The sequence below is a fragment of the Ovis canadensis genome, chromosome 13, assembly GCF_042477335.2.
Source record: "Ovis canadensis isolate MfBH-ARS-UI-01 breed Bighorn chromosome 13, ARS-UI_OviCan_v2, whole genome shotgun sequence".
Classification (NCBI taxonomy): Eukaryota; Metazoa; Chordata; class Mammalia; order Artiodactyla; family Bovidae; genus Ovis; species Ovis canadensis.
This window is the reverse complement of record NC_091257.1, coordinates 34,899,958-34,916,161: the sequence shown is the minus strand read 5'-3', so window position 1 is coordinate 34,916,161 and position 16,204 is coordinate 34,899,958. Positions and strand designations below refer to the sequence as shown.

Genomic DNA, 16,204 nt, shown 5'->3' with positions numbered 1-16,204 from the left:
TCCAGAAATAAATCATTACATTTATGGTTAACTGATTACCAACCTGGAGGTCAAGACCATTCAGTAAGGAAAGAATACTTTTTTAAATAACTGTGCTTAGAGAACTGAATATCCATATGCAAAAGAATGAAGTTGGATCCTTTTCTTTGTGCCATGCACAGAAATTAATTCAAAATTACCAGATGTAAATTTCATAGCTAAAATTAAACTTTTTAAATATAGGAGTAAGTATTTTTACTTAGTTAGCCAATGGTTTCTTAAGATATCAAAAGAACAACCAACTAAAGAAAAATTAACTTAAAAATTAAAAACTTGTGCTGCAAATAATACCATTAAGAACATGAGAAGACAATTTATAGAATGTGAAAACTGTTCATAAATCATGTATCTGACATGGAACTTACACCCAGAATATACACAAGAACTCTTAAGCTCAATCATAAAAAAGATAAATAATCATATTTGACAATGGGCAAATAATCCAAATAAGTATTTTGCCGCACAATATACAGAAAGGATCAATAAGCCCAGGAAAAGATACTGAACATCAGTAGTTACTATGGAATCAAAACTATAGTCATATACCCCTTCATATCCACTAGCACAGTGATGGCTATAATATCAATGAAAACAATGGACAGTAACCAGTATTGGCAAGGATGTAGAGAAATTGGGACCCTCATACATTGCTGGTGGGAATTTAAATGGTACATCTGCTATGGAATAGTTTGCTAGTTGCTCAAAATGTTAAATATACAGTTGACATATGATTAAATTCTGTTTCTATGTTTATACCTAATAGAAATGAAAATATTTGTCCACACAAAAACTTGGACAAGTATGTTTATTCATAGTGGCCAAAAAGTGGAAACAACCCAAATGCCCATAAACTGATAAATGAATTAATAAAGTGATTATATCCATACAATGGAATGTTATTTGGCTATAAAAGGAACACAGTACTAATACATGTTACAAACATTATGCTAGGTATAAGAAAACGGTCTCAAAAGGCCACATATTTTGTAATTCTTTTTATATGAAATATATAGTGACAGACAATAGACTTCGGACTGCCAGGACTGAGGTAGTGCTGGGAGAAATGGCAAGTGAGTGCTAATGGCTACCACATTTATTTCTGGGGTGATTAAAATGTGCTAAAATTAGATAGTAGTAATAGTTACTGTTGGGCTTTCCTGGTGGCTCAGCAGTAAAGAATCCACCTGCAATGCAGGAGACACAGGTTCAGTCCCTGGGTCAGGAAGATCTCCTGGAGAAGGAAATGGCAACCTACTCCAGTATTCTTGCCTGAAGAATCCAATAGACAGAGGAGCCTGGTTGGCTACAGTCCATGGGGTCAGAAAAGAGTTGGATACAACTTAGTAACTAAACAACAACAATTATTACTCAGTGAATATATTAAAATGTATTGTATACTTTTAAGTGAGTTAATTTTATAGTATGTTAATCATAATAAAACTTAAAAAAAATTCTGATTATAATTAATAAAAAGCTCATTAGTCCAAAAAATACTTTATCTGTACTATGGAACAGTTGTCAGCAAGCTGCAGTCCATGAGTCAAATCTAGCCTGAAGCTTGTTTTTATTTGTAAAGTTTTGTTAGAACACAGCCATATCCACTGCAGAGCTGGCTGGTAGTGACACGACCATCTGGTTTGTAAGTGTAAAAGACTCACTATCTGGCTCTTTACTGAAAAAGTTTGCCAAATCTTGATATGGAATAAGAAGTTGTATTTAAAGGGAGTGAGAGGAATCTGTGTTTACCTATATAAATAGATCTCAGAAGTGGTGTTAAGTGAAAAAAATGTTGAAAACAACATATCCAGTGATGTCGTTTATGTGAAAAAGGAAACAAAACAAACATCCAGCTCATTAAGAAAAAGTGTAGAATAGGTATGTAAAGTGTCATATAAATCCATGGAACAAGTTCTGGAAAGATACATAGCAATCGAACAGTATCTCTAGGAAGAACATTGAAATTTTGGAATGCTAGTCAAAGTATACTCTAACCTTATTTATAAGTTGAAAAGGCAAAATGATAGGATACTGAAAGAGGAACTCCCCAGGTTGATTGGTGCCCAATATGCTACTGGAGATCAGTGGAGAAATAACTCCAGAAAGAATGAAGGGATGGAGCCAAAGCAAAAACAATACCCAGTTGTGGATGTGACAGGTGATAGAAACAAGGTCCGATGCTGTAAAGAGCAATATTGCATAAGAACCTGGAATGTCAGGTCCGTGAATCAAGGCAAATTGGAAGTGGTCAAACAGGAGATGGCAAGAGTGAATGTAGATACTCTGGGAATCAGCGAAATAAAATGGACTGGAATGGGTGAATTTAACTCAGATGACCATTATATCTACTACTGTGGGCAGGAATCCCTCAGAAGTGATGGAGTAGCCATCATGGTCAACAAAAGAGTCCAAAATGCAGTACTTGGATACAATCTCAAAAACAACAGAATGATCTCTGTTCGTTTCCAAGGCAAACCATTCAATATTACAGTAATCCAAGTCTATGCCCCAACTAGTAATGCTGAAGAAGCTGAAGTTGAATGGTTCTATGAAGACCTACAAGACCTTTTAGAACTCACACCCAAAAAAGATATCCTTTTCATTGTAGGGGATTGAAATGCAAAAGTAGGAAGTCAAGAAACACCTGCAGTAACAGGCAAATTTGCCCTTGGAATACGAAATGAAGCAAGGCAAAGACTAATAGAGTTTTGCCAAAAGAATGCACTGGTCATAGCAAACACCCTCTTCCAACAACACAAGAGAAGACTCTACACATGGACATCACCAGATGGTCAACACCGAAATCAGATTCATTGTATTCTTTGCAGCCAAAGATGGAGAAGCTCTATACAGTCAACACAAACAAGACCAGGAGCTGACTGTGGCTCGGATCATGAACTCCTTATTGCCAAATTCAGACTGAAATTGAAGAAAGTAGGGAAAACCACTAGACCATTCAGATATGACCTAAATCAAATCCCTTATGATTATCCAGTGGAAGTGAGAAATAGATTTAAGGGACTAGATCTGATAGACAGAGTGCCTGATGAACTATGGAATGAGGTTCGTGACATTGTACAGGAGACAAGGATCAAGACCATCCCCATGGGAAAGAAATGCAGAAAAGCAAAATGGCTGTCTGAGGAGGTCTTACAAATAGCTGTGAAAAGAAGAGAAGCAAAAAACAAGGAAAAAAGGAAAGATATAAGCATCTGAATGCAGAGTTCCAAAGAATAGCAAGGAGAGATAAGAAAGCCTTCCTCAGCGATCAATGCAAAGAAATAGAGGCAAACAACAAAATGGGAAAGACTAGAGATCTCTTCAAGAAAATTAGCGATACCATGGGAACATTTCATGCAAAGATGGGCTCGATAAAGGACAGAAATGGTCTGGACCTAACAGAAGCAGAAGATATTAAGAAGAGGTGGCAATAATACACAGAACTCTACAAAAAAGATCTTCACGACCCAGATAATCATGATGGTGTGATCACTCACCTAGAGCCAGACATCCTGGAATGTGAAGTCAAGTGGGCCTTAGAAAGCATCACTACAAACAAAGCTAGTGGAGGTGATGGAATTCCAGTGGAGCTGTTTCAAATCCTGAAAGATGATGCTGTGAAAGTGCTGCACTCAATATGCCAGCAAATTTGGAAAACTCAGCAGTGGCCACAGGACTGGAAAAGGTCAGTTTTCATTCCAATCCCAAAGAAAGGCAGTGCCAAAGAATGCTCAAACTACTGCACAAATCTCACATGCTAGTAAAGTAATGCTCAAAATTCTCCAAGCCAGGCTTCAGCAATATGTGAACTGTGAACTTCCAGATGTTGAAGCTGGTTTTAGAAAAGGCAGAGGAACCAGAGATCAAATTGCCAACATCTGCTGGATCATCGAAAAAGGAAGAGAGTTCCAGAAAAGCATCTATTTCTGCTTTATTGACTATGCCAAAGCCTTTGACTGTGTGGATCACAAGAAAATGTGGATAATTTTTCAAGAGATGGGAATCCCAGACCACCAGACCTGCCTCTTGAGAAAGCTGAATGCAGGTCAGGAAGCAACAGTTAGAACTGGACATGGAACAACAGACTGGTTCCAAATAGGAAAAGGAGTATGTCAAGGCTGTATATTGTCGCCCTGCTTATTTAATTTCTATGCAGAGTACATCATGAAAAACGCTGTGCTGGAAGAAGCACAACCTGGAATCAAGAGTGCCAGGAAAAATATCAGTAACCTCAGATATGCAGATGACACCTCCCTTATGGCAGAAAGTGAAGAGGAGCTAAAAAGCCTCTTGATGAAAGTGAAAGAGGAGAGTGAAAAAGTTGGCTTAAAACTCAACATTCAGAAAATGAAGATCATGGCATCTGTTCCCACCACTTCATGGGAAATAGATGGAGAAACAGTGGAAACAATGTCAGACTTTATTTTGGGGGCCTCCAAAATCACTGTAGATGGTGACTGCAGCCATAAAATTAAAAGATGCTCACTCCTTGGAAGAAAAGTTATGACCAACATAGATAGCATGTTGAAAAGCAGACACATTAGTTTGCCAACAAAGGTCCATCTAGTCAAGACTATGGTTTTTCCAGTGGTCATGTATGGATGTGAGAGTTGGACTGTGAAGAAAGTTGAGTGCTGAAGAATTGATGCTTTTGAACTGTGGTGTTGGAGAAGATTCTTGAGAGTCCGTTGGACTGCAAGGAGATCCAAGCAGTCCATTCTGAAGGAGATCAGCCCTGGGATTTCTTTGAAAGGACTGATGCTAAAGCTGAAACTCCAGTGCTTTGGCCACCTCATGGGAAGAGTTGACTCATTGGAAAAGACTCTGATGCTGGGAGGGATTGGGGGCAGAAGGAGAAGGGGACGACCGAGGATGAGATGGCTGGGCATCACTGACTCAATGGACATGAGTCTGAATGAACTCCATAAGTTGGTGATGGACAGGGAGGCCTGATCTGCTGCGATTCATGGGGTCGCAAAGAGTCGGACACGACTGAGCGACTGAACTGAACTGAACCTTATTTATATTAATTTTTTTACTTAGAAAATATATGATACTACATAAATAAAAATTTTAAATTATAATACATTTTAGGTATTTTTGGTTTGTTTTTCAGAGCTATGCATGAACAGCTGATGTTAGAGGCTGTAAGTATAGTCCTCTCAGTTTGAATTTGCATTTTGTCCTTGATGTTGCTGATAGATTCTAGAAATTGTCAGGATATGTAATCTTAAATAAAGATCTAATACTTAGTTTATTCAAGAGAGTTTTATGCATATGACAGCTAGAAATTTTTGTCTATTCTTTGATTTTAGTAGACTTTATTATCATTCAGGAACACTCGACTTTTGAAATACTGAACTATATATAATATCCCACAGTCTCTGAACTTCCATTGTCAATCATAGTACCTTTGCCTCTTTCAGCACCTGTTGTAACTTCACTATGCAGATTAATACCAGTGGTTCATGATTTCTGAGTTAATAAAGACTTTTTTACTGTAATAATTAAGTACCTGAATAACCTCTCCATATTGATATGTTTGCTTTTCATTATTAATGAAGTTATAATATTTGTTTTTAGAAATGCACACAGATTCAAAGTGATCTCCAAGTATTATCAGAGGAGAAATTAATGCTGGAAAATGAACTACAAAAGTTGAAAAGTACAGAGGTTCGTTAATTTTAGTGTCTCAAAATGGCATACATACCAGTACTAATAATTGGTAGCCTGTGCTTAGTAATGTCCAACTCTGCAGCCCCATGAGCTGTAGCCTTATAGGCTTCTCTGTCTGAAATTTTCCTAGCAAAAATACTGGATCCAGTTGCCATTCCCTACATGAGAGGCTCTTCTTGACCCAGGGATTCAACCTGGGTCTCTTATGTCTTCTGCATTGGCAGACAGATTCTTTCTTACTAGTGCCACTTGAGAAGCCCTATTAATTGGCAGCAGCTGTGCTTTGGAAAAAAAAGAATGCTGTGTTCTAAATTACCACCAGTCAGTTCAGTTGCTCAGTCGTGTCTGACTCTGCGACCCAATGGACTGCAGCCTGCCAGGGCTCTCTGTCCATCATCAACTCTCAGAGCCTATTCAAACTTGTGTCCATTGCATCGGTTACGCCATCCAACCATCTCATCCTCTGTTATCTTCTCCTCCAGCCTTCAATCCTTCCCAGCATCAGGATATTTTTCCAATGAGTTGGTTCTTCACATCAGGTGGACAAGGTATTGGAGTTTCAGCTTCAGCATCAGTCCTTCCAATGAAGTCAGGACTGATCTCCTTTAGGATAGACTGGTTGGATCTCCTTGCAGTCCAAGGGACTCTCAAGAGTCTTCTCCAACACCACAGTTCAAAAGCATCAATTTTTCGGTGCTCAGCTTTCTTTATAGTCCAACTCTCACATCCATACATGACCACTGGAAAAACTATAGCTTTGACTAGACGGACCATTGTTGGCAAAGTAATGTCTCTGCTTTTTAATATGCTGTCTAGGTTGGTGATAGCTTTTCTTCCAGGAAGCAAGCATCTTAATTTCATGGCTGCAGTCACCATCTGCAGTGATTTTGGAGCCCCAAAACATAAAGTATCTCACTGTTTCCACTGTTTCCCCATCTGTTTGCCATGAAGTGATGAGACCAGATGCCATGATCTTAGTTTTCTGAATGTTGAGTTTTAAGCCAACTTTTTCACTCCCCTCTTTCACTTTCATCAAGAGACTTTAGTTTTTCTTCGCTTTCTGCCATAAGGATGGTGTCATCTGCATATCTGAGGTTATTGATATTTCTTCCGGCAATCTTGATTTCAGTTTGTGCTTCATCCAGCCCAGTGTTCCTCATGATGTACTCTGCATATAAGTTAAACAAGCAGGGTGACAATATACAGCCTAACAGAGGATGAGATGGTTGTTTGGCATAATGAACTCATTGGACATGAGTCTGAGCAAGCTCTGGTAGAGGGCGAAGGACAGGGAAGCCTGGCATGCTGCAGTCCGTGGGGTCGCAAAGAGTCAGACGCCACTGAGCAACTGAACAACCACAGTCTGCTGACTTCTTATTCGTTTCCTGCTATCACCTGGCTTTCTGCTATAGCTTCCTAAATAGGATCTCCTAGATATGTATGTTTTGGTATGATGTTGCTAGAGAATATCTCTGCATAAAAAGATCTGTTTCTGCTCTTTCTATTCTTTTCTGTTGGCCTTGTCTATTCCTATACCAATACTTGAGACCTTTAATGATTATATATTTAAAGTAAGTCCTCATATTTTGTAGGGCAAGTGAATCCACCTTGTTATTTATGAGAATTTATTTATTTTTGAACTTTGCACTTTCTTGTAAATTTTAGAATTGTCAAATTCTACACTTGCAATGAAGTTATACATCACATGAGAGATGTATAGGCTATCAATATACATCTTTTCATAAACAAATACTAAATGTCTCAATTTTGGAATGTTTCATAACACAATGAATATTATGATTTTCTTCATAAAGGTCTTATTTGTCTTTGTTATGTTAATGTTAGGAGCTTTTATTTCTATGCTAAGTTGATATATTAAAATATTTTAATGCTATTGCTAGGGAAATATATCAAATTTTTGTGTATTTGCATCTACAAACCTCGTCACACTATCATAATGGTTAGATTTTTATTTTTCTACTTGCATAATCAATATATCTGTAAATGATAGCCCAAATTTTCTTTCTTATACTGGCAAAGATCTCTAGAATAATACTGAGTAGACACATTGAAAGCGGGCATTTTTTATTCCTGATTTCAAGGGAAATTTTTTTTTATTCTTGTGATCAGGCAGCCTGCCTTTCTGTTTCTCTGTCTCTTAAAGCAATGTATCAGATGAAAGGATTTTTTCTTTTGTCATATTATTTTTTCATGAATTTCTTTTTATACCGCATAAAATTCCTCCATCCTCTGCCCAATGCCTTGTTTCAAAGCCACTTCCGCAGTTTTAGTTGTGTTGCAACAGCACCCTGCTTTCAGAGTTTACAATCTTGTTTTTAACTTACTGTAGTCTCTGTTCAAGTGATATTGAATTACTTTATGTATAAGAACCTTAAAACATACTTTTGTTTGTCCCTTTCCAGCTTTGTGCTATTGTTTTTAAACATTTTACTACTGTATAACACATTGTTATTAGTTTTGTTGTAAAATATTGCCCTTTAAAGAAATTTAATTAACAGGAAAATAGTGTTTATATTTACCCAAATAATTATCATTTATTGTATTCTTTATTTGTTTATTTCCTTATTTCCATCTGGTATCATTTTTCTTCTCTTTGAAGGATTCTTTGTCATTTTGTTGTGCAGGGTTGCTGCTTTATGATTTCTGGACAAATTTTTTTGCCTTCAGTTTTGAAAGATATTTTTTCTGAATAAAGAATTCTTGGTTTACCTTTTCCCCCCTTTCTAGTGCTTTAAAGATGTTCCTTTCTCTTCAGGCTTGCAATATTTCTTGCAAGAAGTCTGTGTTCTCCTTATTGTGTCTGTTCTCCTTATTGTGTCTCCTCTGTCCACTCTTTTTTTGTTGTTGTTTGTGTTGTTGTTTTTTTTCCTCTGTCCACTCTTAAGATTCTCTTTTTATTACTGCTTTAAAGTAATTTAATTATGTGTCTTGGGGGTTAGTTTTCCTTATACTGTTGTAGATTTGCAGTTTTCATCAAATTTGAAAAAAATTGGCCATTATTTCTTCAAATATTCTTTTCCCACCCCTTTTCTCCATCATGAACTCCAGTTGTAAGCATATTAATCCATTTGAATTTATCCCGTAGCTCACTGATGATGTGTTCATTATTTTTTAATTCTTTTATCCCTTTCATTATTTTAGTGTGTTTTGATTGCACATATATTAGATTATTCTAAATAGGAAATACATACCAAAATTCAGATTTAAACTGGAAAACTATTCACAACCTTAACAATTTTCATTAAAAATGTATTATTATACTAACTTTGTGTTTTAGTAAATTATTACACTTGGTGTTTAACTTGTGAGAACTTTGCTATGATGAATTTGGTATCTGTTGGAAGTTTGGTCTGAAGTAGGAAATAACCACTCAGTATCATAATAGGTCTCTATTATTAAGCTTGTCTAAATTTTTTAGTAATCTAATTGTCAATTTTTTATACTTTCTTGTATAAAATAACCTGATACTACATAGTATTTCAAAACATCCCAGTTCTGCTATAATATTTGTTTTGAAATGCAAACTTTTTCCAATGTGACTGAACAGTTTGAGCATAATGTGAATTTTACAATTGCTTACACACAAATTCATCTGGAAATAATACTAGGTGAAGGTAGAAAATAGCTTCTGCAAGCTTCCTTAGTTTACCAGATATACAGTGTACCACACCAATCCAGGTGTTAGAAATTTTTGTCCAACTTCAGAAACCCTCCTTCCAATACTGCTTAATAGCTCTCAACTTGAAATCTGTTTGATGCTCATTTCCTCAAAGAAACTTGATTTCTTTTTTAGGATAAAGAGCTATGTTTCTCATAGTATCTTATTTCTTAATCATTTAACTATGTAAAACTGAACTAATGTTCCTAATTGGTTTTAGTTTTTTACCTGTATCGTTGACAGTGCTTTTGCATAACCTAGACTCTTTCCCCCTATGTATCCTGCAGTTTTTATCATATGATTTTTCACAGGGAGGTGATTTTCAAGATGGCATATACAATGTTATAGAAGAACTGACTGTAATTTGTCAGATGAATTTGTTTCATATGTATTAGCTTATTTGGCAAATTACATTCTATATAGCACTGTAACAATATATATATATTTTCTATATAGCACTGTAACAATATAGCACTGGCTATATCTTTATTTTTGTTTTGCTTTTATTCAATAATTTCCCTTAAAACACAGTGTGGTGATTCTCAGAGTAAAATGGAAATCTAAGTAATGTATATTATCATGTATTTACTTATGATATATTTTCTTCCTATTTCTGGCATATATAAAACTACACAGAAAACAAAGGCTACAAGTGAGCGAACAAAGAAAGTTATGAAAACAGAGAAGAAAAAGGACAAAGGAAAGTCTGAAGATTCAGAAGCGTAAGACAAAAAGATACTTGTTAATATTTTTTTACTTATAAATTTATATTTTCATTTTATACAGTCATATAAACATAGTTTATTAACAGGTTTATAAAGACACAACGTTAGCAAATGTATAGTTTTATAAGCAGACCAGGATATGGGTGGAACAAAGCTGAGAAGGGAAGAACAAAGAACTAAAAATGGGTTAGAGAGAATCACAAGATATTCAGGTATACATAGACAAAATTAAACCCAAATAATCTTAGAGATTAAAGGATTTACAATGTTTCATTGATGTGTTAGCTCATGATTTGTGATTTGTATGTTAACCCCTCTCCCCAGTCTGGGCTGTTCCTTTTTACTGCACTTCTTAGTTGTCTTATTTTATGACGAAAAGTATCTGATTTTAATGTAGGTTATTTTAAAGTGGCCTTATTAAGAGAATATTTTCCTTATTAATATAAAATAATTTATGCCATTGGAAATTTCTTGATCAAACCCTAATATAAATATATAGTTTAAAAAGGAAACTATTAATTCAATCTTTGTAGAGTTCCATAAAGTCTAAAAAGAAACTTACCAGACAAATGGCCTTTCATAAGAGAGGGAAAGAAAATCAGAGAAAAAAAAATGACCAGTGTACTATGAAAATCCTTTTCCCATCTCAGCTTAGCATATTTTAATCATACCAATGAGATGTTAGTTTGACGAATGTTATTCAGTTATTTATCATTTAAGCTTTATGAATTTTATGGCTTTTAAAAGTAGGAATTTCTTTTCTTAAATTGAAGTATAGTTGATAAAAATATACATTTTTTATGAAATTTGATTTCTTTTTTATGAAGTATAATTGATATATTAGTTACAGGCATACAGCATAGTTGGAGAAGGAAATGGCAACCCACTCCAGTATTCTTGCCTGGAGAATCCCTTGGACAGAGGAGCCTGGCAGGCTTCAGTCCATGGGATCGCAAGAGTCGGTCATGATTTAGTGACTAAACTACCACCACCACCATACAGCATAGTAATTTGATATTTTAATGTGTTTCAAAATAATCATACCTGTCACAGACAGTTATGATATTAATGACTATATTCTCTATTCTGTACATTATATCTCCATGACTTTTACTAATTTTATAACTAGAAGTTTGTACTTCTTAATGTTCCTTACCTATTTGATTATCTCTCTGTCCTCCTCCCTTCTGGTAATGACCAGTTTGTTCTCTGTATCTATAAGTTTGCTTGTTTTGCTGTGTTCATTTGTTTTGTTTTTCAGATTCCATGTATAAGTGAAATCATACAGTATTTTTCTTTACCTGACTTATTTCATTTAGCATAATACCCTCTAGGTCTATCCATTTTGTCACAGATGGCAGGATTTCATTCTTTTTTATGGCTGAGTTATTTTCTGTCATATATATATATATATATATATGTGGGTATATGTATGTATGTTTGTATACACACACATTTATATATGGGGCTTCCCTGTTGGCTCAGATGGTAAAGAATCTGCCTCCAGTGCGGGAGACCTGGCTTCAATCCCTGGGTTGGGAAGATCCCCTGGACAGCCCACTGCAGTATTCTTGCTTGGAGAATCCCCATTGACAGAGGAGCCTGGCAAGCTACAATCCATGGGGTCGCAAAGAGTTGGACACGACTGAGCGACTAAGCACGTATACGTGTGTGTGTTTGTATATATATGTCACACATACTTACACCACATCTTTATCCATTCATCTGTTGATGGGTACTTAAGCACTTGCTTTCATGACTTGGCAATTGTAAATAATGCTACAATAAACGTGGGGCATTTTGGGGAGAGTATTTTTGTTTTCTTTGGAAAAATACTTGAAGCAGATTTGCTGGATCATGTGGTAATATTATTTTTAGTTTTTTGAAGAATTCTTGTACCGGTTTTCATAGTGACTTCACCAATTTCCTTTCCCAACATCAAAGCACCATGAGTTCCCTTTTCTTTACATTTTTGCCAACACTTACTTGTTGTCTTTTTGGTAATAGCTATTCTGACAGGTGTAAGGATATATCATTGAGATTTTAATTTGCATTTCCCTGATGATTAGTATTGTTGAGCATCTTTTCATATACCTTGTCAGCTGTCTAGATGCCTTGTTTAGAAAAATATCTATTCAGATTCTCTGCCATTTTAAAATCAGGTTTTGGGGTTTTTTTATGTTAAGTTGTGGGAGTTTTTTGTATTTGAATATTGACCCTTAACAGATATATCTTATTTGGAAATATCTTCTCCCATATAGTAGCCTGACTTCATTCTGTTGATAGTTTCCTTTGCTGTGCAAAGCCTTTTAATTTGATGTAGTTCCATTTGTTTACTTGTTCTTGTTTCTTTTGCCTGGGGAGACATATGCCAAAAATATGGCTAACATCAGTGTCAAAGAGTGTACCACTTACATTTTCTTCTAGGAGTTTTATGGTTTCAGGTCTTATATTTAAGTCTTTGAGTTTATTTTTGTATCAGATGTGAGAATGTAGTCCAATATAAGTCTTTTACATGTAACTGTTTAGTTTTCCCAGCATCGTTTATTGAAGAGGATGCTTTTTTTCCCATTGTACATTTTTGCCTTCATGTCTTAGATTCATTGACCACATACATATGGATTTATTTTTGGAATTTCTATTCTGTTTCATCGAATTGTGTGTCTGGTTTTATGCTCTGATTTCAAACTGTATTACCAAATCTTGAAATCTGGGTACATGATAACCACCAGTTCTGTTCTTCTTTCTCACGATTGTTTTGGCTATTTAGGGTCTTTTGTGTTACCATAGAAATTTTAGAATTATTTGTTCTAGTTCTGTGAAAAATGCCTTTGGTATTTTTATATAGATAGATTTCTCTGAATAATGGTATGGTCATTTTAACAGTGTTAATTCTTCTGATTCATGAACATGAACTATTTTTCCATTTGCTTATGTTATTTTTAATTCTTTTATCATCTTCTTATGGGCATCCAGGTACAGGTCTTGTACCTCCTTGAGATTTATTCCTAAGTACTTTATTCTTTTTTGATGCAATTGTGACTGGGATTGTTTTCTTAATTTCTCTCTTTTTTTAACTTTTTATTTTGCATTGGGGTATAATTAACAACAGTGTGGTTGTAGTTTCAAATGAACAGTGAAGGGACTCACCTTAATTTCTCTAGTAGTCTGTTGTTAGTGTATGAGACACATCAGATTTCTGTACATTTATTTTGTATCCTTTAACGTTACTGAGTTCACTTATTTCTAATAATTTTTTTGATAGCATATTTAGGATTTTCTAAATATAATATCATGTCATGTGGAAACAATGACAGTTTTATTTCTTCTTTTCCAATTTGGATTCCTTTTATGCTTTGTCTTATCTGATTGCTGTGGCTGGAAAATACTGAATAAAAGTGGTGGGCATTCTTGTCTTGTGCTTGATGTTAGGGAAAATGTTTTCAGTTTTTTCTCATAGAGTATGTTGTTGGCTTTGGGTTTGTCATATAGGACATTTATTATGTTGAGGTATATTCCCTCTGTATCTACTTTGTTTAGAGTTTTTCTCATAAATGGATTTTGAACTTAGTCAAAAGTTTTTCTTCATCTATTGAGATGATCATATAATATTTATTGTTTGTTGTTAATGTACTTTATCATGTTGATTGACTTTTGGATGTCAGATTATCCTTGCCACAATGGTTAGAATTCCACTTGATCATGGTGTATGATCCTTTAAAAAAAAATTTATCTGTGGCTGCACTGGGTCTTCATTTCTGCGTGCAGGCTTTCTCTAGTTGCAGTGACCAGTGTCTACTCTCTGGTTGTGGTGCATAGGTTTCTCATTGCAGTGGCTTCTCTTGTGGCACACACACTCTAAAGCATGGGTTCAGTAGTTGTGGTGCATGGGATTAGTAGCTGCACAGCATATGGGATCTTCCCAGAGTCGGGATCAGATCCATGTCACCTGCATTGGCAGGCAGACTGTCAACTACTGGCCACCAGGGAAGTCCTATAATCCTTTTAGTATATTGTTGAATTTGGTTTGCTAGTATTTTGTTGAAGATTTTTATATCTATATTTATCAGTGATGTTGATCTGTAACTTTCCTTTTTGTGGTATCTTTGTCTAGTTTTAATATCAGGGTTTTGCTGGCCTCATAGAATGAGTTCAGAGTGTTCCTTTCTCTTTAAATTTTTGAATAGTTTGGGAAGGCTAAGTGTTAATTATTTTTTAAATGTTTGGTAAAACTAACCTATGAAGTGATCTGATTGTGGATTTTCTTTCATTGGGAATTTTTTGATTACTGATTCAATTTCATTTCTGGTAATTGTGCTATTCGTATTTTCTATTTCTTCCTGATTCAGTCTTGGGAAATTGTCTGTTTCTAGGAATTTGTCCATTTTTTCCTAAGTTGTCCTTTTTATTGTGTATAATTGTGTATAATTTTATTGTGTATAATTGTGCTAATTTTATTGTGTATAATTGTGTATAATTTTATTGTGTATAATTGTGCTAATCTCATGTATTTCTTTGGTGTGTGTTATAACTTCTTTAATTTTTTTTATAACTTCTCTTTCATTTTCTATTATTTGGGCCCCCTCTTTCTTCTTTTAGTTGGGATAAAGTTTTATCAATTTTGTTTAACTTTTCAAAACCAGCTGTTTTATAGATCTTCAAAAAATTTTTTTAATCTTTATTTCATTTATTTCTGTTCCAACCTCTTTTTTCTTTCCTTCTATTAATTTTTGGACTTTGTTCTTTTTCTAATTCCTTTAGGTGTAAGGTGAGATTGTTTATTTGAGATTTTTTTGTTTCCTGAGGTAGGGTGCTAGACCATGCCTCATGTAGTGGCTGCTGGCCTTCTGGTGGACAGGGCTGGGTACCCAGGCTGGGGTTCAGGGATGTCTTGGGTTAGCATCAGTTGGCTGGTGAGTGGATAAGCCAATTAGACTATTAGACTAACTACTACTAGTCTAAAGGGAAGACTCTAAAATGGTTCTGCCAGCACTTTGTCCTCATGGTGGAATGAGCTCACAAAAATGGCTGTCACCAGCCTCTGTGTCCCCAGAGGGAGTTTCAGCTGCCTCCTGCTTCTCTAGGAGGCTCTCCAAGATCAGAAACTGGGTCAAACCCTGGCTTCTTTTACTTTTTTTTTTTTTTAACTTTATTTTACTTTACAAGACTATATTGGTTTTGCCATACATCAACATGAATCTACCATGGGTGTACTCATGTTCCCAATCCTGAACCCCCCTCCCACCTCCCTCCCCATACCATCTCTCTGGGTCATCCCAGTGCACCAGCCCCAAGCATCCTGTATCCTGCATCGAACCTAGACTGGTGATTTGTTTCTTATATGATATTATACATGTTTCAATGCCATTCTCCCAAATCATCCCACCCTCTCCCTCTCCCAGAGTCCAAAAGACTGTTCTATACATCTGTGTCTCTTTTGCTGTCTCACATACAGGGTTATCGTTACCATCTTTCTAAATTCCATATTTATGTGTTAGTATACTGTATTGGTGTTTTTCTTTCTGGCTTACTTCACTCTGTATAATCAGCTCCAGTTTCATCCACCTCATTAGAACTGATTCAAATGTATTCTTTTTAATGGCTGAGTAATAGTCCATTGTGTATATGTACCACAGCTTTCTTATCCATTCATCTGCTGATGGACATCTAGGTTGTTTCCATGTCCTGGCTATTATAAACAGTTTATTTAATTTTTGACTGCACTGAATCTTAGTTGCAACTTGCGGGATCTTTGTTGTAGTGCTTGGGCTCTGTAGTTGTGGCATGCAGGCTTCGTTGCCCCATGGCATATGGGATCTTAGTGCTCTGATCAGGGGTTGAACCTGTGTTCCCTGAATTGGAAAGCAGGTTCTTAACCATTGGACCACCAAGGAAGCCCCATGGCTTCTTTTAAATTACTGCCCCTGTACCGGGGGACTAAGAGCATGTGAGATTTGCATGCTCCTTGTAAGAGTAGACTCTGTATTTCCTACATAGATTCAGCCCTCTTGCTCTCCAATATGCAAGCCCTATTGTCCTTCACAGCCAGATATTCTTGAGATTTGTCTTCTCAGTATAGCACCCCTGG

At 35.7% G+C, this 16,204-nt stretch overlaps 1 protein-coding gene across 4 annotated transcripts in view; it reads left to right on the top strand.

The window, feature by feature from the left end:
- The window catches only part of CCDC7 (coiled-coil domain containing 7), a 304,496-nt gene that overhangs the window by 23,010 nt on the left and 265,282 nt on the right, over window positions 1-16,204 (top strand). For all 4 annotated transcript variants that reach the window (XM_069547384.1, XM_069547385.1, XM_069547386.1 and 1 more), the window contains exons 11-13: window positions 5,153-5,183; window positions 5,620-5,709; window positions 10,028-10,113. In XM_069547384.1, coding sequence (XP_069403485.1) covers window positions 5,153-5,183; window positions 5,620-5,709; window positions 10,028-10,113 — 207 coding nt within the window. The remainder of the gene's footprint in view (window positions 1-5,152; window positions 5,184-5,619; window positions 5,710-10,027; window positions 10,114-16,204) is intronic.